The sequence below is a fragment of the Setaria italica genome, chromosome III, assembly GCF_000263155.2.
Source record: "Setaria italica strain Yugu1 chromosome III, Setaria_italica_v2.0, whole genome shotgun sequence".
In the NCBI taxonomy this organism is placed as follows: domain Eukaryota; kingdom Viridiplantae; phylum Streptophyta; class Magnoliopsida; order Poales; family Poaceae; genus Setaria; species Setaria italica.
The window spans coordinates 22,542,235-22,566,482 of record NC_028452.1 but is presented as its reverse complement, the minus strand read 5'-3'; the positions used below and the strand labels follow the sequence as shown (position 1 = coordinate 22,566,482).

Below are 24,248 nucleotides of genomic sequence, written 5' to 3'. Positions count from 1 at the left end.
CCCCCCCCGGTGCGCTATATATGTACGCATGGACATCAAGGGATCCGGTGTAGTAGGAACCCTCGTCTTCCCCCGGGACACAAGTTAGTGAATGTTGGGAATGGCCATGGTGGTAAGAAAAGAGAAGGATGAGAAAATGAAGGGAGCAGCGGCACATCCGGCTTAGATGGGGGTTGAGGGGGGGTGAGGCCCCATACTAGCGCCAACACTAGGGAGCTCCCTCGGAGCCCCCCTCCCCCCACACCCCCACACACACACAATTTTTTTTTGCCATAGATGCGGTGGAACGAAGAGTTTGAGCTACATCCTAAGCTAGAAGAAGGTGATTTCATGATTTTGGGCCAGCAAAGGTCATTAGGGCAATGTTAATTGTATTGGACCTTGAGGAATGATCAGAGTAGCCCACTTAATAGTCCGACTCGGCATGTACTGGCAACCTTCCTTCCTATCATGTGTTATAGTTCAGCCCCCCTAATCTGTTATCCTGGATCTACCCCTCGAAGGGAGGGCACAAGAAAGAAGAAGGGCCAGCAAAGGTCATTGGGCCAGCAAAGGTCATGATTTTGGGCCAGCAAAGGTCATCGGGCCAATGTTAATTATATTGGACCTTGAGGAGTGATCAGAGTAGCCCACTTAATAGTCCGACTCGGCATGTACTGGCAATCTTCCTTCCTATCATGTGCTATAGTTCAGCCTCCTAATCTGTTATCCTTGATCCGCCCCTCGAAGGGAGGGCACAAGAAAGAAGAAGGGTGAATGGGAGCAAGATGAGAAAAGCGGCATCAATTAAAAAAAAATATGTAGTTCATATGTTAAAATGTAAAAGGTGTGAATTGTGTTGCAAACGATAGTAAGGTTCCAGGAGAGCGGGGTGGTTTGCATCTCAACCAAACTTGGCACATGAGAGCATCTCCAACAAACTACCTATTATATTTTTAACTCTCTATTTGAATTGGCAAAAAGATTCCTCTCCATATTGAATTGATCATTCCAATAGACTATCCATTTCCTACTCTTCAAATCCCAACGGCTAGTTGCCTCCACTATATATTCCAACGGCAACAACACTCATTTCACAAATTAAAAGGTCCATAATCATTTCTTTCTCTTTTCTTTCCATTATTTCTTCCCTCTCTTTCCTTCTCCTTCTCCATCTTTTCCTTATCCGTTCGTTTCTTCCCTTCTTCTCCGGCTCCCTCTCCCTCCCGGCACCCGTCACCCTCCAGCCCCACCGCCACCGATCCCTCTTCTCCGGCTCCCCCGCACTCGAGCCACCAAGGCTGCCGTCCTCCAGCCCCTGCGCAGCTGCGCTCGCGCGCACCGTCGCCTCTCCCTCTTCTCCGGCTCCCCCACACTCGCGCCGCTGTCATCGCCGTCCTCCAACCTTCTGCGCCTTCTCCGACTCCCTGTGCTCGCACCGCCGCCGCCTCCTCTTCCTCTTCTCTGGCTTCCCCACGCCCGCAATGCAACCATGGTTTGGAGGGTGGAGCAGGATGGCATTCGCGTGGGGCCCACACTTGGCAAGGCAGATTGGCTTGCCAAGTTTGGCTAGCGGGAGGAGAAATTTGGCCATTCAGATAGGATAGCAAGGAGGATGGTAATTCCTTTAGAGCAGGATTTTCATGTTGAGTTGCTAAATTTTAGCTTAGGGAGTTGGATAGCAAGTTGGAGTTGCTATGAGACAAAGGGCAAGGGAAGGAGCCAGGTCCCTTTTTCCTCACATGCAACCGTTAGATACCTTCGAACCATTTCCTTAAAATTGTATTTTCGTTTTATGTACCCCTCCACACTAGAAATTTTTAAACTTGAACGGTTTCCTATCACAGATGTTAATCGTCTCGTAAAATGAAAGTACAAAACTGGGATCTTCTCGCTTCCGCTGGGGTCAACCGGTCAAAGCTGCAACTGCCAACGCAGCGTAACGATCGCAACTGCCCAAAGAGCACAGCATTCAAGCGGGTTCTTCGCCCTCTCCGTAGTCAGCGCCACCCCATCCCCAGGCACCGACACCGCGCCGCAGGCCCCCCGCAGCAATGCCGCCGACGGGGCGGAAGCGGAAGGCTCGCCCGTCCCAGCCGGCGCGGCGCCCGCGTTCCCTCTCCCGCTTGGACTTCCGCTCGCCGTCGGACGGCGCGTGGTACGGCGCGCGCGTGACGGTGCAGCACGGCGCGCTCCGCGTCATGTACGAGGAGTTCCCCGAGGAGCAGGACGAGTGGTACGACCCCGCGACGCTCGCGGCGGCATCCTCCGCGCGCTACGGCGTGGCCGCGCTCCGCGCCAGGTTCCGCGCGCCGGCGCCGCCCCTCGACGACGCCGGGTGCCGCGACCTCCGCGCCGGCGCGCCGCTCTGCGTCTCCTGCCCGCTCGACGGCGGCCTGCTCAAGTTCTACGACGCCGTCCTCGAGTCCGTACGTCCCCTTCGATCCCTACACATGCACACACGGCGGCGCTGGTTTGCATTGTTTGGTGTTGAGGCTGCGAACGCTGTGCAGGTATCGCCGGCGGCCCACGGCGTCGTGAACGGCGAGGACCGGTGCGCGTGCCGTTTCGCGGTGCGGTGGACGGAGGGGCCGCGCGCCGGGAGCAGGGAGGAGGTCGGCGTCGAGCGGGTCTGCTGCGTGCAGTCCACGCCGGTGGAGGACCCGGTGCTCAGCGAGTTCTTCGACGGCGTGACCAAGCTGCTCGGCGGCAATGGCGACGGGGGCGCGACGGCGTCTCAGGAGATCGGCGCCGTCGCGGCAGCGGAAGACAGCGTCCCTGCGGATGCCCCGCCGGGGTTTCACTGGAAATTTGGGGCAAGGGCTTAGGCAAGCAGCAAGCGGCTTGATGCGCATGGTTACGTGGCTTGGCATTGGGTGCCTTGCTCTGACCTGACCTGTGTGTGTAAGCCCCAACAAATCATGTGCGTATTTTGTCTTGGGCTTGATCTTCTCTTCCAAAACCTGTATCCTCTTGGTTTGACTATCAAAAGACTAGTCTTCTGTTCATCATTACCGTCTCAGCCTTAGTTATCTGACGAACAAAACTAGGAAATGTGGAAAGCACAATTCAGAGACAGCATGATCGAAAAAACAGGCTCTTTACCACATAACAGGTAGACATCAAAGATATAGTCACAAGAAACAAGGCAAAATAGCTAAAATCATCCTTGAACTTTCCATGAAGGGTCAAGTTCGTCCATGAACTTTCAAAATGGTCAATCTAGTCCCTTAACTCTCATTTTTGGGTCAAACACGTCCCTGTGCAGATGTGGCACTACATGGTGGCATGAGATGAAAGTGAAATGCCCGTTTTGCCCTTGGTACTGGGAACTTCTTATGCTGCTCATGCTCCTCTGGGTGGCACCGACGACTGACCCCTCCGAGTCACTGCTATGAACTTTCAAAATGGTCAATCTAGTCCCTTAACTCTCATTTTTGGGTCAAACACATCCCTGTGCAGATGTGGCACTGCATGGTGGCATGAGATGAAAGTGAAATACCCGTTTTGCCCTTGGTACTGGGAACTTCTTATGCTGCTCATGTTCCTCTCGGTGGCACCAACAACTAACCCCTCCAAGTCACTGCTACGTCATCCCGGCCGTCGATGCCCCCCGTGCCGCCGACCGCCCCCACGCCACCGCCGACCGCCACCCCCCGTGCCGCCGACCGCCCCCACGCCACCGCCGACCGCCACCGCCAGAGCCAGAGATGCGAGGAGTAAAAGAAAAAACAATCCTAGCATGTAGGTCCCACCTATCATTATGCAAGAGCCAAGGGCAAAACGGACATCTCACATTCGTCTCATTCCACCATGCAGCGCCACGTCAGCACAAGGATGCGTTTGACTCAAAAGCAAGAGTTTAAGGATGAACTTGGCCCTTTGTGGAAAGTTCGGGGATAATTTTGGCTATTTTGCCAAGAAATAACAGAACAGGTAGACATCAAAGATATAGTCACAAGAAACAACGGAATTATGTACCGCATCATGGGAATCTGTTTCATCGATGACGAAGACATGTTTCCAAACTAGCAAGAGTATCTTGTATTGAAATGGGATTTCTATGGTCAAACGTTTGGGTGCCCAGATCAGAGCATGCATTGAGAAGTTTTATCTGGATTAGCTTCTCTTATGCCGCACAATGAGCGTTTTGGATTTTCTAGGTGTATGAACCATTATGAAGAACAAAAGAAAGGCATAATGAACAATGAGTTTTGATTCTATCATATCATATACAACACGATTGGAGAACCTAGTAAAGTCGTTTACGGCAATCAGGAGCACCACAGTGGCAAGCCAACTTCACGATTTCGTCATCTGCCCCAGTGACACTGTCCAGGTGATACCCGTAGTCGTATGAGAGCTCCTGCAAGTCACGTGATAATCTTGGTTCAACAACAGGGAAAAAGGATTACAACATAGTCAGGCCCGCAAAACATTTTATTTGACAAATCAACAGCAGGAAGATAAAAGGTGGCATTTTATGATCACCAAGGTTAATGTGAGACAAACGTGCATGCTCAAAGGCTTGGGAAAGGAACTTGTAAGTTCAGGGGCCTGTGGTGCAATTTTTTTTCTAAAACTACTACTTCACACGCTTAGCAGTCCTTTAGTAACATGAAGTGCATCTTTATATATGAGAGCACTTGAACTGTCTTTTGATAGAGAAAAACATGGTTGAATAGGGGAAAAAAGTAACATGAAAAAATAAATCAATTATTAAGTGACTAATGCTCTCAAGTTCAAATTACTAAATGCTGTCGCTTCAACATGTATGATTTAACCTGGCTTAATTTCCAGATAAATGTATTTCCACATTATTTCAGAAAGGAAAAAAAGGAACTAGCAACAAAGACTCACATGAAGAGGGGGTATGGTATCAGCTGCAAAAAGCATAATTTTTGCTAGCTTGATATCGCTATGGGAGCTTAACACGCACTGGATGAAAAGGTTAGGTTGGCAACTGTGATTTATGAACCTTGCAATGTTGCCAACAGAACCAGCATCAATGCAATATTCAGGGGCTTGAGATGCCACCGAGTCATGCTCAGAATGAAGTGATGCTATGTGAAGTTCTGAGCCGGCCCTTTGCTGCAGAAAAAAAACATTTAAACAGCATTGTAACTATATGTGTTAAGATACCACATGACAATTTTAAGCACTTCTTAATATTTCTGCTGCTTCACCGATCCCAATAAATAAAAATAACTTATATGAAACTAGCAGCCAGAGGTTGAATATTTCTGTTGCAAGTTGAAGACGCAAAGGAAACCATTGGAATAAGATTACGTGGTCTTGTGCAGGGAAAATCAAGAGTCCAAAAATTTGAGTCAAGCTCAGATTGGTTTCACTTCCCAAAAGGAAAACCAAGCACGTAAAAAGGTCCAGTACGACAGTTCTGCCTAACCAACAAAGAAAACATTTCATACCTCTCTTCCATCCAGGCCTTTAATTGTTTGAAGACAATCTATATCAAATATGTAGTTGTTTTCCAGCAATCCTTCAACTTCTGTAGTCCTCCTTAGTACCCCAGTGTACTCGCAAATTAGGGCCCCAGGAAGTATAGTGTCCCACGTCCTAACACCCCAACCTTTTGATTCTGTCTTGAATACCTAGATTCACAGTGCAGCAAACATGGAAAAAAATGACGAAGGATGATAACCGACACAAAGGAAGAAACAAAATAATAACCTCCAGGCGGAGCTTCAATCCTTGCTGGGAGGTTCTGTTAACACAGTTGCAGTGGCAGGTACAATTAGTACCACACTCATACACAACAGCTTTTGGCTCCACTAACCTGAAGGTTAATCATATGGTTAAAAATAGAGTAGAATAAAAGAAAGTTCGAAAAAACAATTCTTAATCCCATGAGGGCACTACCCTGCTCCCCAACACCCACCAGACATTGAAAGTAACTGTTTACTGTCAACATGTTTCCAGCCAGCAAAAAACAACGAAAATCTAAAGCAGGAAAATATTACCTTCCAACACTGCTATGTTTAGAATCATTCCGATTAGCATTTTTCCTTTTTGTTGACACATAGGGTAGTTCAGAACCATTACGCTTAGCACACAAGCAATGTTCAGAGGTAGAACAATCTCCACTGCAATTACAACCAATTCTATCAATCGGTATCTTGATATGTTCTGGAATCTGCAGTGACTTGGAGTACACAAATCCTACAAGGTGCGAAAGGCACAGAATAGATCAAACTCTGTTCAAGAGTTCTTGACATTTTGTTACAGCGAAGCAACACTTATCAATCAAATATTTAAGTTGCAAGAAGACAAAAGATCAAATACTACCAACCATTAAAAGAAGCAAGCAACCTTCTAACATAAGCAGAAGAAAACAAACACAAAATTTCATAACTCAAATAAAAAATGAAAAAGCTCAATCTAGGTGTAACAATGGATATGAAGCTTCTTTTAAGGCCTGTAGCATACCAGATGGAGGAACAGGAGGATTATCAACTAAATTTGTAGCAGGAATTGGGAAGCTCTCCTGACCGTTAGACATGTCCCTACAAACCAGCCTATTGAAACAATAAAAAATGGCTTTAGATGTAAAAAGAAAAATTTAAAGCTCACATCACAAGATTAAACTGAGAAATTTGAATAGTAGACTTCAAAAGTGATATGATGAGTGATTGAGTAACACACCCAGGCAATTCAGATATTGGCATGGGAACATCTCCACGGGTAAATAGTACCTGCACATGACCACACATATGTGCTTTTAAAAAATAAAAGCCAACAAATAGAATGGCATAAAAGCATACTGATCAAAGCAAACTACGATGTGGAACAGAAATCAGTATTTACAAATGCTGCATTAAAATCCTAAACATTAGTACAATATAAGAAATCAGTCCACACTAAATGTTATATATCCTATATGAATTGTAGAGGGATCTTCCATCATGGAATGTAATCTCTAAGCTTCATGCTCATTGTATATCTTGTCATAACATCATTATCATCATCAAGACTACTGTGCTACTGTACAATTGAACTAAAAGATTGTTTATAATAACAACGAACGGAAATTTGGACGATTTTCTGCAGCAACTTAGAAAATATCTGAACAAAGACACAGTAAATGAATGTGAAACAATATCCACTTCAGGGTCCTAAAACGAATAACAGGAAAATAAAATATGCAGCCTCCTGATTCCCAGAAAGTAGACAATTCCCAACTGCTTCCTGATGGTCATATTGCCAACTTATCTTTTTTCATTTCAGTTCTATGTACACTTTCTCACCATGTTTTTTTTCTTCATAAACATTTCACAACCTCGCCAACAGCATGAGTGACTGTCATATTCCAACCAAAACTAGCTATGTATACATGACAATTCAGGGTTAGATGGTTGTAACCAGGATCTTCAACCCTGTCCTGTTACAGCCTACATTGAAATGCCCATAGAATTGTTCTTATGCAGCAAGAAATTAAGGGTGAAATTAAGCTTTGCTGTAATATACCTGAGAAGTCGTCAAAGGTGGTTGGCCTTCAAGCCGTTTCAATCTATATTTGAAAACCAATTCCCCTCGCACTCCTTTTTCTGGCAAAAAGTCCACAACCTATGGTAACATTGAAAGTTATAAAATAAGTCATTTCGAAGCACTACTATGACTACGAGAAAAGTTCAGTTTCAGAATCAGTATATATGACAAACATGATAGATTTGCGTGTTTCAGTGATGCATTAGTTTAGTTATCATCAGATTGGTATCCAAACTTTCTGTTGAGGAATACGACTGCCTAACCTTTTCATCTTCCATTTTTTGACAAGATTATTATGTAAACTTAATATAAGAAATATATTGATGAAAATGCACGTATTTCATGACAAGACAAAGTAGAGTGGACACTTTAGGGAGCCGGTTCAAACTATCAGAATAAACACTTAGCATAGACAAATATGTGCCAATAAAATCATTTGGGAGATGAAACCTTATACAGCCCATCATAGGTGTAAACTTTTCCAGTATAGCTGCTCTTTTCAACATGCCCACGGATAACTCGTACAGGATTACCATTATCCATGCTGTTCTGCAGAGTCAATAGAAAAGGGTTATTATGAACAATTAAAAAAAACCCAAAGAGTGGAAAGTTTGCAAAGAGAAGTGCTAGCTAAATTTGAAAAGCATGAGTGTGATCCACCTTTGATTAGAGAACTACAAGATAAGATTCCAAAATTGTAGGGAACTATTTTCAAATCGGGAAAAAGCAAAAGACAAAAGAAAAAAAAAGATGTTTCTTGATCATGAATCAACATATTTATGTAGTCTTGACACAAAATAAAGAGAGAGAACAGTGGCTCTAGAACAAATTTATACAATAGAAATATCCTATCATCCAGATGGAAGTGGTCAACAGGGTCTGGATGGAAGGGCAACTGTAAAAAACAACATGGATTTTTAATCGGAATATAGGATCAAAGGGAACATGACAACTAACCTTCAGCGCCAAGTTTCCACGAAGCAATGTTTGTGCAGTTTTCTGTTGACGGTTGCCAAGCCAGTTGTTCCCACCCTCACCAGTGTAAATTATTTCATTTGCATTATCAACATCATCTTCATATACTCCCGACAATACAATGCAAGTTGCTAGTGGGAAAGTAAAGTCCTCACACCCTTTCTGCATAATCAACAGAAAACACTATTGCGTAAATAAAACTTTTTTATGGTAAAGTTATAGATAATGACAATGTAACATAAATATAGCCACATGCATTTCAAATGAATCAATGTGAAAAGATAAGTATAAACACTTTTTATTAATTCAAAATTTAGCATTAACTAAAAAACTCGACAAGAGGGGGAGATTCCCCCAGGCTTTGTTCTATAAAGGTGTTGCGCGTCGAACCAGGATCGGGATAGAGTTTAAACAACTATCAAATTCAACGCTCTAACCAGTCCACCGCAAGAAGCTTGGCAAATTTAGCCTTAAGTTGCTTAGAAACGTAACTATGGCCATGTTTCGCAGAGCTCCAACTCTTAGCTCCACACCAAATCTGGAGTTTGTAGGCTAAATTAAAGGTGGTCTAAATATTTATACTTAGACTAACATAGAAACAGGATAATTCACCCAAATATACTTAGTGTAGCTCCAAGAATACTTGGAGCTAGGAATACTCAGCTCTACAAATTCTTGGAGTTGTAAGTTGGCGCAAATATATTCTAGTTTAAAAAGGAAAGCCTCAACTACCATTTGGATCTACAGAAGATACGAACAAGTATAGAGCATTAGCATTAAGACAAGAAGTTTGGATTTCTTTCCAGCTACAATTAGCACTCTTTTGGCAACAACCATCCATTATTCCCATTTTCTGCACTCGTTATTTCAAGGAACGTGAATAAAATATGTGAGATATGCACGTGATTACTAATAAGAATATAATGGTCAATAATCACTTAGTGGCTTAGTGCTTCTTAATAAATGTAGAAAAGCCATGTGCTAAGGCCTCGTTTGGATCCCTGGACTAAAAATTTGTCCGATATTCGGATGCCATATAGGACTAAACATGGGATAATTGCAAAATTAATTACATTAGTCATGGCTAATTGTTGAGTAGAATCCATTAGTCTTAATTAGCCCATGATCAGCCCATGTGGTGCTACAGTAAACATGAGCTAATCATGGGCTAATTAGGACTAATGGGTTGTACTCACAAATTAGCCATGACTTACACAATTAGTTTCACAATTAGCCCATATTTAGTCCTTCTAATTGAAATCCAAACATCGTACTGAAGTTTAAGTCCAGGGGATCCAAACGGGGCCTAAGTATTGTTGGAGCCTTTAACGCATACACATTGTGGAATGACACATTGATGTCGGTGTGGTGTTTATCTTATATAAGCCTTAAATAGCACTTCAACTAGAAAGCCTTTTACAGCATGAAAGGTTGCAATTGAAAAAATCTAGGTTCATACTGAACCTTTTTATTATTTTTAAAAAAAAACATGTAGGAGGAACTGCATGTGTAATTAGTAAAGCATAAATAGGCACCCAAATTTGTTTTCGAAGGACTTGGCCTTGAGGGGTCAAGGCATACATGCACACTTTTAACCAACTGAGCTAAGCTCCTTGTTCCTATACTAAACCTATTTTGTCTTATAATCTGCAATGAATCAGGTACATGCTGAAGCAGTTTCTGTGTTGATATCAATTTCACAAGTGCAACTGAACTGATATGACTCTTAAAAATGGGTCAATGTAACATTACAGATTAGAACTTCTAATGTTATATATCTGCAGCTGAAGTATGAATATTCATTCAACTAAATTTACCTTGTCTCGGTATTTCATACCCATGTAATCTATACCATTCAACCAATGGCTGTGAATGCCTAGAGCAACCATCTCGGCACGTGAGTAGAACTGATCCCCAACATCAATCCCTATAAGAATGGAGACATTTATAACCTTTGCCTTGTCAACCAACATAAAGAAACTAACAACATAAACAAAAACTATTTGATCATTTGTAATATATTTTCTATTTGAAAATGAAAGCTATACTAACCAGGTAAATGACCTATCCTTTTCTCTGTATAAAGTACAGCACCACTTTCTTGCATCTGTTTTTATTTTTAAGAATACCATAAGTCCAACAGATCAATAAAATATAATTCTGAAAAAAGTCATTAGCAGAAACATGCCTTTGTTAATGTTTTCAGATCAGGTCGTTTGGATGCTCGTTTTGCTTCCTGGTAGCTACCATTGACTTGGCTGTTATGATTCTGCATTCACAAGATGCAAAAGAAATTTAGATAATTTTACCTGGTATTCCACGCACATGAAACAAGGATCAAATTGCAAAACTGAGAAAAAAATGTAGTGCATGGCAGTTGCCGGTAGGATATGTGCATTCATGCTTGACCTTTGGTTTACAGCCATTAGTACTTCCATTCGAACCTCTCTTGACATGTTGATATTCTAGAGGCATGGTTCTCCCATATTCACTAGGTATCTACATTTTCGGCCATAAAAGATCATATAGGTATTTGCTAAAATAAAAGGCTCTTCTACAAAAATCGTTCAGGACTAAATGCCATCTAGCACTAGCTACAAAGTACAGCATATTAGCTGCCTCCCCGGCGGCCGGATCCGCTTCCCTCCCCTTGCCGCCCCTTCCGTTGCCGGTGGGCGGGCGGCGGGGGTGGCCGCGTCCCTCCCCGGCTGTCGGGTCCATCGGGGGCGGGGCTCCGTGCACCGCCGCCGGGTGGCCCCCCCCTCCCTCCCCCAACCCCTCTCTGGTGGCTGCGCCATCTTCCGCCGGTGGGGGGACCGAACAACTGGCTATGTGGCGGTATTCTTCGGCTCCTTGGCGCCCGGCGGTCCCCATGCTTGCGGTGGTGGCGGTGATTTCTAGGGAGGGAATAGGGCATAGGCGAAAGCCTTGTGCCTGCCTTGCGGGTCAATGACGGCAACACCCCCGGGTGTCACTTCCCTTCTTGAAGGCGTCATTCATTCCCCTTTTCCCTCCCCTACGGTGAGCTTCCGAGTGAAAGCCATGACCGTGTTGGTCGGACGACGACGGCGCCAGTGGCATCGCCCAATCCCTTAAGGCGTCGTCTTGGAAGCTCAGCGTGTTCTTGTATTGGGATACGAGGTAGGCTACGCTAGCGCAAATCAAAATTTCTACCGCGTATAACCAGGAAGAACTGCCGTATAAGGATCACGGGATTACCACTCGACGCACTACTGGTGCGGAAGATGTAGATATGCATCGGTGCAGTGAAGACGATCACGTAGTCGTACGTAGTCGAACAACGTAGTCGTACGTAATTGATCACGTCCAGCGGCTCCTCAGCAGCTCGTCCACGTGCACAGCAAGATCGCCTCCGGTGCCGCGGCTCGTCGTCGGCTCGTCGTGGCTCGTCGGCGGCTCGTCGATGGCTCGTCCAAGTGCTGCAGGCGCAACACCTCCAAGGTATCCACACGTGCAGGGAGGAAGCGTCGCAAGCCGGATTGCTAGATCCGCGAGTTGCAACAGGCGAGGGCGTGGGAGGCGCGGCAAGTGTGTTCAGCCAAAAGGTGTGTCACCCTAGGGCGCCCCCACCCCTCTATTTATAGAGGTTCCTGATGGGCCTCTGGATCCGAGGCCCATTAGCACTCCTAAACCTAATCCAACTCGGATCAGATCCGAATTGGGCTTCCAGCCCCTTAAGTGTGTGACCCTATGGGTTCGGATACGTATAGACATGGCCCGAGTACTCCTACTCGGCCCAATAGTCGGTAGCGGCCTCTAGCAAGACGTGCCAACTCCTATACGCATACGAAGATCATATCAGACGAACCATCACAACATAATATACATGCTATTCCCTTTGCCTCACGATATTTGGTCTAGCTTCAAGCTGACCGCTCTTTCTCGATCCTGTGATTCGGAATCCCTTTGTAGGTTAACTCTTAACCGTACGTAGCATGGCCATGCATTTTCGGATCCGATCACTCGAGGGGCCCAGAGATATCACTCTCAATCAGAGAGGGGCAAATCCCATCTTGATTGACCATGTCTCATAGCATGCTTCTTGACAAACCCGAAAGCTACCTTTATAACTACCCTGTTACGGCGTAGCGTTTGATAGCCCCTAAGTAGGTCGATCCACATCTAGAATACATGCGACAATCTCAGGTCTAAGGACAAAGCGTATATGTTGTTTAAAGAGAGAACTACTTCTCGTGTTGGGTCAGTCCTAACACATGTCTCCACATGTGTCCACATTATTAGTTCAACATCTCCATGTCCATGACTTGTGAAACATAGTCATCAACTAATACATGTGCTAGTCTAATATTCATGTGTGTCCTCACATGAACTTCGACTAGGGACAACTTTAGAATAACCATACAAGTAAAGAGTTTCACATACAATTCACATAATTGCAAATCAATTCAAGTAGCCTTTAATGAATATTCAATGAACACAATATACAAATCATGGATACAAATGGAATATCATCATCTCTATGATTGCCTCTAGGGCATACCTCCAACAGTCTTCCACTTGCACTAGAGTCAATCTAGAAGGTACCTAATACCCATAGCTCTTACATGCGCATCATGCTTAGCCTGCGGGAGTGGTTTTGTCAATGGATCAGAAATGTTCAGATCCGTGTGTATTTTGCATATCTTGATCTCACCCCGGTTAACGAAGTCTCGAATGAGATGAAATCGCCGCATTACGTGTTTGTTCTTCTGGTGGTTCCTTGGCTCCTTTGCTTGTGCAATTGCCCCATTGTTATCACAGAAGAGATTCAATGGGCTGGACGCATTCGGGAACACACCAAGCTCAATGAGGAAATTCCTTATCCAAACACCTTCCTTCGCGGCTTCCGAAGCCGCGATGTACTCGGCTTCTGTCGTAGAATCGGCCACCGTCTCCTGCTTGGAACTCTTCCAACTAACAGCACCACCATTTAGCGTGAACACAAATCCTGATTGTGACTTTGAATCATCTCTGTCGGTTTGGAAACTAGCATCGGTGTAACCTGTTACAACGAGCTCCTCCTGACCTCCATAGACGAGGAACATATCTTTAGTCCTTCTCAAGTACTTAAGAATGTTTTTCACCGCTGTCCAGTGACTCTCACCTGGATCAGATTGGTGTCTGCTTGTCATACTTAGCGCATATGAAACATCTGGGCGAGTACTTATCATTGCATACATGATAGATCCAATAGCCGAGGCATATGGCACTCTACTCATGCGATCCCGCTCATCAGCAGTCGAAGGACACTGAGTCTTGCTGAGATGTATGCCATGTGACATAGGCAAGAACCCTTTCTTTGCCTCTTCCATGTTGAACCTCTTCAACACTTTGTCAATATAAGTATCTTGGCTCAAACCTATAAGCCTTCTCGATCTATCTCTATAGATCTTTATGCCCAGAATATATGCCGCTTCCCCTAAGTCCTTCATCGAAAAACTATTTTTCAGTGAAGTCTTTACGGACTCAAGCATAGGAATGTTATTTCCAATCAGTAATATGTCATCCACATATAAGATTAGAAATACTACAGAGCTCCCACTAACCTTCTTGTAAACACAAGACTCTTCTTCGTTCTTGGTGAAGTCAAACCCTTTGACCACTTCATCAAAACGAATGTTCCAACTCCTAGATGCTTGCTTCAATCCATAAATGGATCTCTGAAGCTTGCATACCTTTCCAGCATTTTTCGGATCGACAAAACCCTCGGGCTGTATCATATACACGTCCTCAGCTAGGTTTCCATTCAGGAAAGCTGTCTTGACATCCATCTGCCATATCTCATAATCGAAATATGCAGCTATAGCTAGAATAATCCGAATGGACTTAAGCATCACTACGGGCGAGAAGGTCTCGTCGTAGTCAACTCCTTGAACTTGTCGAAAACCTTTTGCGACAAGTCGTGCTTTATAGATGTGAACATTTCCATCCATGTCCTTTTTCTTCTTATAGATCCACTTGCACTCTATGGCTTTAACACCATCAGGCGGGTCAACCAAGTTCCAAACTTGATTGTCTCCCATGGACTCTATTTCGGATTGCATGGCACTCTGCCATTTTTCGGAGTCTGGGTCCATCATTGCTTCTGCATATGTCGCAGGCTCATCATTGTCCAACAATAATATTTCCCGCATTTCGCGGAGCCTTGCCGACCTTCGTGGTTGTGGCGGTGCTTCTCTTGCCATGGGTATCTCAACTTGTTCTGCTACGTTAGCATCACTCATTGATTCTTGCCCGATTGGCTCATCTTGAACTTCTTCAAGATGAACTGTCTTTCCACTCTTTTCTCCTTTGAGAAACTCTTTCTCTAGGAAAACCCCGTTCCGAGCGACAAACACTTTGCCTTCTGATCGGTTGTAGAAATAATATCCCAAAGTTTCCTTTGGATATCCCACGAAAATGCACTTATCCGACTTGGGTGTGATTTTGTCCGACTGAAGTCGCTTGACAAACACTTCACATCCCCAAATCTTTAGAAAAGACAAACTGGGAACCTTTCCAGTCCATATCTCATATGGTGTCTTAACTACGGATTTAGATGGTACCCTATTTAGTGTGAAAGCTGCTGTTTCTAGAGCGTATCCCCAAAATGACAACGGTAGGTCCGACTGGCTCATCATTGATCGAACCATGTCTAACAAAGTTCGATTACGTCGCTCGGACACACCGTTTCTCTGAGGTGTTCCAGGCGGCGTAAGTTGTGGAACAATTCCGCAACTCTTTAGATGATTGCTAAACTCGTGGCTCAAATACTCGCCTCCACGATCAGATCGTAAGGCCTTAATTTTCTTGCCACGCTGATTTTCAACTTCATTCTGAAATTCCTTGAACTTTTCAAAGGTTTCAGACTTGTGCCTCATCAAGTAGACATAGCCATATCTACTAAAATCATCAGTGAAAGTTATGAAGTATTGGAATCCTCCTCTAGCCGTCGTGCTCATTGGTCCGCATACATCACTATGTACGAGTTCCAACAAGTCTACTGCTCTCTCAGGAAATCCTGTGAAAGGCGTCTTGGTCATCTTGCCTAGCAAGCAAGCCTCACATGTCTCGTATGATTCAAAATCAAACGAAGTTAGAAGTCCATCAGAATGGAGCTTCTTCATGCGCTTTTCACTTATATGACCCAAACGACAATGCCACAAGTAGGTAGGACTCAAATCATTAGGCCGAGGCCTTTTAGCACTTACATTACAGACAGGTGAACCATCAAGATTTAAAACAAACAATCCATTCACAATGGGTGCAAAAGCCATAAACATATTATTCTTAGAGATCACACAACCATTGTTTTCACTCGCAAATGAATAACCATCCTTCATCAAGCATGAAGGAGACAAAATGTTTCGACTTAAACTAGGAACAAAATAACAATTATTCAACTCCATAATAAATCCTGACGGGAGGTGGAGTTGCATCGTCCCGACGGTCAAAGCAGCAACTCTTGCATTATTGCCCACGCGGAAATCAACTTCTCCTCTTTCCACGCTTCTACTTCTTATCATTCCCTGCATCGAATTGCAAATATGAGCAACCGATCCGGTATCAAATACCCAAGAATTAATAACTGTATCAGCGAGAAATATGTTGTCTATAACATTAACAACAAGCGTACCTGAGGTAGAAGTACTCTTACTTCCGCCGTTCTTCAATGAAGCTAGGTACTGCTTGCAGTTTCTCTTCCAGTGACCAAGTTCATGACAGTAAAAGCACTCTTTATCTGGAGCAGGTCCAGGTCCAGCTTTAACCTTGGGCGGTGGGTTTGGCTTGGACGTTCCAGCCTTGCCCTTCTTCTTCCAAGAATTGCCCTTCTTTTTAAAGCTGGGCTTGTTCTGTATCGCCATCACATGGCTGGTACTAGCGCTTTTCTTGATGTCAGCCTCTGCTGTCTTGAGCATACCACACAGCTCATTCAATCCCTTCTCCGTCCCATGCATATGGTAGTTCGAGATGAAGTTCCCATAGCTAGGCGGAAGAGAGGAAAGAATGAAATCAGTGGCCAACTCTTGGCCCAGTGGGAAGCCTAGCTTCTCCAACCGTTGAGTGTAACCAACCATCTTGATCACGTGTGGTCCTACTGCTGCGCCTTCTGCTAGCTTGCTCTCAACAAAGGCCTTAGACACATTGAACCTTTCAGTCCTGGCCTGTGTTTGGAACATGTCTCTAAGCGCCACGATCATATCGTGCGCCTCATGGTTTGTTTCGAACTGCATTTGCAGCTCGGGTTCCATGCAAGCAAGCATAAGGCAGCTTACTTCAAGGTTAGCATCACATGCTTTCTTGTAAGCATTCTTAGCAGCAGCGGGTGCATCCTCAGCAGGTTCTTCTGGTAGTGGGTTGTCTAGAACATCTTCCTTTTTCTCAGCCCTGAGAACAATTCTCAGGTTGCGGATCCAATCCGAGTAGTTTGTTCCATTCAACTTGTCCTTCTCAAGGACCGAACGCAAAGCAAACGATGTGGTGGTGTTGCTAGGTGCCATTTAATCTACAACAAAAGTAATGCAAAATACACTAAGACAAACGTATCCATGATAGAGCAAATTACATTAAACTATTTTAACAGAATCTACTCCCACTAAAATCAATATCCCTCTATTGAAACTTAGTGATTCAGGATCCACAACTAACAAGTCTACTAGTGAGCTTTAGCATCACCGCTAGCAAACGAGGTAGATCGGTAAGCAACTTTTGCTAATCATATCACATATGACTCCTGTTGTTGGGTGACATCTCTATGTCTCGGCGCCCAACCTTTATGTCCCAAGGTCCTTAACCGTTAAGATGACCTCGTTAAGCAAACCAACCCTTATGCGTGTAAGTGTCCGACACAAACCCATCTAGTCAAGGAAAACTAGTGGCACCCTAATTTCATAGACCCACCACTAATTGTACAAGACATGGGACGGTGCAAGTTTTAGTTGGGAGGGCATACTAACTTAAAATTTGCGAGGGATCGTTCTACTTCTAACATCACAGCATGCAGAAAGTAAAACATAAACAGAATAGCATTCACACAGTTGTGACACAGTATGGCCCGTTTTCATATGGTGATCTCCATCTCCATAGAACCTGTTCACCATGGTGATCTCCATCTCCATGTTCCATGTGCGCCATCCTCCTGGTGATGAGTCCTCCAAGAACTAGAGCATGCTATTACGCCTAATAGCTAGTAAAGAATCTAGTAATGAAGATTACATAGTTGCTTGGATCATCACAGATTGGTACGCAGACCATTAAATACAATAAAGTGACAACACATATGGCTCCTGCCGTGTTGCCGTACGCGTGACACGCAGGTCACGAATTAGTTACACACATGCATCACATACACAAGGGGGCCATACTGATCACAAGATACATCCTGCAAAAGAGAGTTAGGCGTCCTAACGTTCCAAACTTCGGATGCCCGAAACTCCATCTTCCAAGCCGAATTTGGCAAATCTAATTTCGCCGAAAACGGCGAAGCCGTTGAAATTCACGTGTAACTTTTTCTGTAGATCAATTTTCGTATAGAAATCGCCCCGATCCGAGATCATACCGAAAAGTTACGGCTGATTTACCGAAGCATGCGCATACGGCAAAATCCCGACCCCGGCAGTAGATCCCATCTACCATTGCACATCTAATGCGCCTGGTGTATGACCCTGGATCTCGATTCGACCAATCATATTGATCTTCCCTCACTGCAACTGGATTTACGTGTATCACTTAACTCCGATGGCGGAAACCGACCGGTAGGAGTATGTCGTTACACTACCATTGCAGCAAGGGCACGAAACCAGGACATAGATCAAACAGAAAACTCGCATATCTCCATATGCACACATCCCGAATCCAAAACTAAGCAGCTAAGGCTCTTGATACCACTATTGGGATACGAGGTAGGCTACGCTAGCGCAAATCAAAATTTCTACCGCGTATAACCAGGAAGAACTGCCGTATAAGGATCACGGGATTACCACTCGACGCACTACTGGTGCGGAAGATGTAGATATGCGTCGGTGCAGTGAAGACGATCACGTAGTCGTACGTAGTCGAACAACGTAGTCGTACGTAATTGATCACGTCCAGCGGCTCCTCAGCAGCTCGTCCACGTGCACAGCAAGATCGCCTCCGGTGCCGCGGCTCGTCGTCGGCTCGTCGTGGCTCGTCGGCGGCTCGTCGATGGCTCGTCCAAGTGCTGCAGGCGCAACACCTCCAAGGTATCCACACGTGCAGGGAGGAAGCGTCGCAAGCCGGATTGCTAGATCCGCGAGTTGCAACAGGCGAGGGCGTGGGAGGCGCGGCAAGTGTGTTCAGCCAAAAGGTGTGTCACCCTAGGGCGCCCCCACTCCTCTATTTATAGAGGTTCCTGATGGGCCTCTGGATCCGAGGCCCATTAGCACTCCTAAACCTAATCCAACTCGGATCAGATCCGAATTGGGCTTCCAGCCCCTTAAGTGTGTGACCCTATGGGTTCGGATACGTATAGACATGGCCCGAGTACTCCTACTCGGCCCAATAGTCGGTAGCGGCCTCTAGCAAGACGTGCCAACTCCTATACGCATACGAAGATCATATCAGACGAACCATCACAACATAATATACATGCTATTCCCTTTGCCTCACGATATTTGGTCTAGCTTCAAGCTGACCGCTCTTTCTCGATCCTGTGATTCGGAATCTCTTTGTAGGTTAACTCTTAACCGTACGTAGCATGGCCATGCATTTTCGGATCCGATCACTCGAGGGGCCCAGAGATATCACTCTCAATCAGAGAGGGGCAAATCCCATCTTGATTGACCATGTCTCATAGCATGCTTCTTGACAAACCCGAAAGCTACCTTTATAACTACCCTGTTACGGCGTAGCGTTTGATAGCCCCTAAGTAGGTCGATCCACATCTAGAATACATGCGACAATCTCAGGTCTAAGGACAAAGCGTATATGTTGTTTAAAGAGAGAACTACTTCTCGTGTTGGGTCAGTCCTAACACATGTCTCCACATGTGTCCACATTATTAGTTCAACATCTCCATGTCCATGACTTGTGAAACATAGTCATCAACTAATACATGTGCTAGTCTAATATTCATGTGTGTCCTCACATGAACTCCGACTAGGGACAACTTTAGAATAACCATACAAGTAAAGAGTTTCACATACAATTCACATAATTGCAAATCAATTCAAGTAGCCTTTAATGAATATTCAATGAACACAATATACAAATCATGGATACAAATGGAATATCATCATCTCTATGATTGCCTCTAGGGCATACCTCCAACATCTTGCTGCGTCACTGTAGGGACCGTTGCTAAACACCGCCCCCAGTCGTCTCCGGCCGGTCAGGGTCCTCGTGGTGGTCGTCTGTTCTCCTTGGGAAGTGTCTTCTTCTGCGCCTACCTTCGCTTCGATTCGTCAACTTCGCGGGTTGCTTAGGTCGTTGTCGTCTGGCGGATGCTTTGCCGCTATCGTTGGTTGCATCAGGCAGATGCTTTGCTACCGTCGTTAGTTGCTTCAGGCGGATGCTTTGCCGTCGTGATCGTGCTGGTTGGGTGGATGCTTTGCCACCGTTGTTGTGTTTGGGCAAACGCTTTGCCGCCGTGATCCTGATGTCTGGGTGGATGCTTTGCCACCTTTGCAGTTCTGAGACCTTTAGCACCCTTGATGAGGTTGTATCTTTTGGTAGGTTCAGGAGAGTGGTTGTGTCTAGGTTTGTGGGTTCGAGTGTGAATCCGTTTGCGTGCGCCCGGTTGGCCCGTGTTGTAATTTAACGATCCATCATTATTTCTTCTTAATACAAAGATACGCAGCTCTCCTGCGTATTCTCGAAAAAAGTAAACCATTCAGAATGAAGATTGTATGCATCCATATACAAAATGGATATAATACTATGATCCATTCGAACATTTTGCAACCTCCGAACCTGTCTAGCCTGCTTCCTAGCTGCAGGGTCTGCTCCTTTGCAGAGTGGTGGAGAAGGTCATGGAAGAAATGTCCAAAACAGCACAGAAAGAGGTTTAATTCTCTGGTCATTCTTGGTGCATGGATTTTATGGAAACATCGCAATGCTTGTGTGTTTGATGGCTCTGCTCCTAATGTCTAGGAAGCCCTGCAGGCCTTCAAGGATGAGTTCCACCTTTGGCAGATTGCTGGAGCCAATGGGCTCTCAGCACTTGACCTGGGTAGAGTGACTGGTTAGAGTTTGAAGGGGTTTCTTTAGGTCAGGTCCTTAGTGTTGTTTCCTCGGTAAGAGTCTAGTTATGTAATCCCAGGATCCCCTACTCTGGCCCAAGGTGGGGTGATGTTGCTTTGTAATTTGGACCTTTTTCCTCTCTTAATACAAAAATACGCAGCTCTCCTGAGTGTTCGAGGAAAAAAAATACTATGATCCATCTATAATGGTTAGAATTTAGAGTATGGTGAGGAAGCACAAGCAGTACGTGATTCATTATGTTTTTCATACATACTACATTTCAAGATAAAGATAAATAGATGCAGCACATGGAAGCAAACAAGTAAATGTAAGGGCTCATTTGGTGCCGCTGCATCCGGCTCCAGCTCCTGCACTGTGCGTGGCAGGGGTGTCAGAGGAGCTGGAGCCGGTGGAGCTAAAATCTGTGGCTCCACCGGCTCCTTGCCGGTCTATGAGGGGAAGGAAGAGGAGAGAGAGAGAGAAACAGCTCCCGTGAACAGTGTAGCTACAGTACATGAACAATGACGTGTCAGGTGGAGCCGGAGCCGGTGGGAGCTCCACCAAATTGGCCCTAAGTTTACCTCACCAATTATGTCTTTTAAGCATTGAAGTATAAGCTAATTATCCACTTTTCCTATCAAACAAAACTTTTAAGGCCAACCCGTGAGTACATAGTAGATCGATATGGTACCAGAGCTAAAAGTTTCAATTAATGGTCCTAGCTCGTGTAACCTAAACAAAGAATTGGACATCACCCCTATTTCCATAATTGGGGATAAGGTGAGGCTACACATGAGGAAGTATAAGTGAATTGATACCCTTTTCCTATTGGTTTAACCATTTATAGTTAGCTGGCTGATGCATGGTAGCTCAATAAGAAACACAATGGCTGCTATATAGTACACTACCATTAAGATTTCACATGTAACTTACACCCAACATGTTTTTGTGATTGAATTGTGTAAAAGAATTAGAATGAAACTACACAACTTTGCTTCCTTAACTTGGATACTATAAAAAACTGTACTGAACCACACACACATCTCTCCTATCTAACCTGTATAAATTTCGTTCTATGAGCCAGATTTTAGTTTTTCAAGACGAATCTACGTAGAGAACTTAGTCTTACAGCCTAACTGATTAATGAAACTCAACATCACAACCAAACCTGACGTTTGAGGAGCCTGGATGCCTTGAGATCTTGCGTTACGGCCTCTGCTCTCCGTTGCTCCTCCTGCATGCAACAAACCATGTCAGGCTAAAAATAGACCGACTACATTCTTATCCGTAACCATCCTACCCCCGATTTCTTTTCCCTTTCAACGACAAAATTAACGAAAGGAGGGAACCTGAACAAAATGGAGGTAGTTGCTGCTGAACACCCGCAGCGTCTCCTTCACGCGCAGCCTCCAGCTCTTGCCGACGCCGCGCTCGTCGGCCCCGCCGTCCGTGACCGCCACCTCCTCCTCCCCGTCGTCGATCATCGGAAACGCCTTGCCCGCCGCCGTCGCGCTCGCCGCGGCGCCTGTCATGCGCCGCTTCCTCCCATGCTCCTGCACCGCCGCCTCCTCGACCTGCAGATCGGCGGCTGAAACTTGACCGCCGCCGCCGCCGCCGCCTCGGCAGCCTCCCCGCGCCCCCTCTTCCTTCCGCGCCGGGCCTCAGGCTTCTTCGCCTGGCCGCCGCCGCCGCCGTTCCTCCAGCGAGGCGCGCGGCGCCCGTTGGGGTCCGCGTAGTTGGGGTACCCCTTCTCGGCGTACCGCGCGCTCCGCGGGCGGGACGGCGGCGCTGCGGCGCCCGCAATCACCATGGCGGCGGCCGGATCGCGCGAACCTTCTCTCCTCACGGCGACGGCGTGGGTTTTGGGAGAGAGGTGGCCGGTGGGGCGTCGGAGGGGAGACGCGACGAGACGGCCGAAACGGGTAAAAAAGGGAGGGAGGCAGGTGGCCAGGTGGGAGGGCCGGAGGGGGGAGGCTCTGCCTTCAACCATTTGCGGGAATGAGTGGCGATTTTACAACGCTGCCCTTCGAGTTTTTTTTTTGACACTCTGCCTTTGGAGGTGATGACGTGATGTGCTGTGCTGTGAAAGCAGGTTTTGAATTCCGAGGTCCGGACCGACATGTGGGTCTGATTGCGAACAAAATCAGGCATAATGAACATGACTTATCACTTTCCGGTATCATAAAGGAACTATTTCTGTTAAAGTACTTTAGTTGATCGGTATCATCCTCCACAGTAGTACTGTACCATGAGTGGTTTATCGGAGCTGTCGAACTAAGCTGATATATGGCTGGCTAGCCCAACTTCGATGGAAAAATCACAAGCAATTTGAAGAATTTAATATTCCTGTTAGCAGATGAACTATCCGCCAGCCACCTGAGCCCCTTTTGCACTAATTGCAAAGAAGTTTTTTTCTCTTTTTAAGTGCTGCATTCATGATTTTGGTTAGCACCTACTTTTGTTTGGTTGCTATAAGGGACAACCAATACTTTGTTGCTTTTGTACAATCAATTCTAATTAAAAAAATAAAAAACTTAGAGGCAAAATCATCTATTTAGGGATTAAATATATAAACTCAAGACAGTAGGATTTTAATCAAATTATCGATTTGTCATTTTTAAAGAAAAAATATTGATTTATCATTTATCCAAAGCTAAACCAAAAAAAGTTCCGTATACGTTCACAAAAAATCTACCAATACCAAGTTAAGATTTTAAAATGTCATTACCACACAAAACTAAAATAGTGGGGGGACATCAGACTTGCAAATGGAGTAATTAAAGACGTCCTTATTGCTTTGTATACAATTAAAACAAAGCTAAGAGTGATAGTGCTCAATGGCAATATGTATTTATTGTGACACTGTGTTATATAGTTGGAAATTCTACTATGTTATAGTTACAAGATCTCATACCGTGTTACAGTCAAAGATACATTGTTTCCTACCGTGTTATAGCTAGAGATACCTTATTACATATGGAAGTATCCAACCGTGTTATAGCTAGAGATACCTTATTACATATGGAAGTATCCTACCGTGTTACAGCTAGAGATACCTATAGATGGAGATCTAGCTATGTTATAACCGGAGGTGTGTTACAACTAGAAAACACCATTTTACAGCTAGAAATAATATATACGTTACACATAGAGACTTTATCGTGCTACAGCTTACCGTATTATAGTTGAAGATACGTGTTATAGCTAGCCATGTTGCAGCGAGGAGACCCTACTGTATTACAACGGAGATTCTACCGTGTTACAAGCAATTTACCATATTACATGTTATAGTTGGAGGCTCTATCGTGTCTGAGATAAAATCTTATAGGGCATGTTTGTTTCATTGGAATCTGCTGGAATTGGAATTAATTTCCAAAGTCACCATGTTTGGCTGCCCCCGGAATTGGAAAGAGGGATTCCTCGTTATTCCACCTTGCCTTCCCCATATTCCGAACAAAAAATCAGGAAATAAATTCCTGCCCCCGACTCTCCTCCCCTCGACACCTCCCCCGACTCCTTCTCGCCCCCGTGCCGCCGCCCCCGACTCCGACTCGCCGCCTCCCGCGCCACAACCCCCCTCCTCCGCC

General features: G+C 45.1%; 3 protein-coding genes across 3 annotated transcripts; 1 reads left to right on the top strand and 2 right to left on the bottom strand.

Moving 5' to 3' along the window:
- Positions 1–2,033: 2,033 nt before the first annotated feature.
- On the top strand, positions 2,034–2,807 carry LOC101762433. Its single transcript, XM_004963747.1, has 2 exons — positions 2,034–2,408; positions 2,493–2,807. Exons 1-2 carry the CDS (start codon positions 2,034–2,036, stop codon positions 2,805–2,807), a joined length of 690 nt encoding a protein of 229 aa, XP_004963804.1.
- A 1,158-nt stretch (positions 2,808–3,965) lies between these two features.
- On the bottom strand, positions 3,966–10,563 carry LOC101762014 (histone-lysine N-methyltransferase, H3 lysine-9 specific SUVH4). The gene is made up of 12 exons (XM_012844708.3): positions 10,513–10,563; positions 10,278–10,387; positions 8,443–8,622; positions 7,936–8,034; positions 7,465–7,563; positions 6,643–6,692; positions 6,427–6,515; positions 5,961–6,159; positions 5,671–5,776; positions 5,409–5,591; positions 4,840–5,070; positions 3,966–4,345 (listed from the first exon to the last, which is right to left on the bottom strand). The coding sequence occupies exons 2-12, from the start codon at positions 10,347–10,349 to the stop codon at positions 4,232–4,234; spliced, it is 1,422 nt and encodes a 473-aa protein (XP_012700162.3). The 5' UTR covers positions 10,350–10,387; positions 10,513–10,563; the 3' UTR covers positions 3,966–4,231.
- Positions 10,508–22,597, bottom strand: LOC105914068. Its single transcript, XM_022825252.1, has 4 exons — positions 22,011–22,597; positions 21,830–21,895; positions 10,649–10,729; positions 10,508–10,567 (listed from the first exon to the last, which is right to left on the bottom strand). Exons 1-4 carry the CDS (start codon positions 22,191–22,193, stop codon positions 10,508–10,510), a joined length of 390 nt encoding a protein of 129 aa, XP_022680987.1. The 5' UTR covers positions 22,194–22,597.
- Between the last annotated feature and the right edge of the window lie 1,651 nt (positions 22,598–24,248).

Excerpts from the sequence above, each read along its gene's own strand:
- LOC101762014 (XM_012844708.3), bottom strand. The coding sequence starts at position 10,349 with ATGGTTGCTCTAGGCATTCACAGCCATTGGTTGAATGGTATAGATTAC. Across the intron at positions 7,564-7,935 it reads CCTATGATGGGCTGTATAAG|GTTGTGGACTTTTTGCCAGA; the intron begins GTTTCATCTCCC and ends ATGTTACCATAG. Across the intron at positions 4,346-4,839 it reads ATACCATACCCCCTCTTCAT|GAGCTCTCATACGACTACGG; the intron begins GTGAGTCTTTGT and ends CGTGACTTGCAG.
- LOC101762433 (XM_004963747.1), top strand. The coding sequence starts at position 2,034 with ATGCCGCCGACGGGGCGGAAGCGGAAGGCTCGCCCGTCCCAGCCGGCG. Across the intron at positions 2,409-2,492 it reads ACGACGCCGTCCTCGAGTCC|GTATCGCCGGCGGCCCACGG; the intron begins GTACGTCCCCTT and ends AACGCTGTGCAG.
- LOC105914068 (XM_022825252.1), bottom strand. The coding sequence starts at position 22,193 with ATGACAGGCGCCGCGGCGAGCGCGACGGCGGCGGGCAAGGCGTTTCCG. Across the intron at positions 10,730-21,829 it reads CCAGGCTCCTCAAACGTCAG|AATCATAACAGCCAAGTCAA; the intron begins GTTTGGTTGTGA and ends TTGTGAATGCAG. Across the intron at positions 10,568-10,648 it reads ATCTGAAAACATTAACAAAG|ATGCAAGAAAGTGGTGCTGT; the intron begins GCATGTTTCTGC and ends AAATAAAAACAG.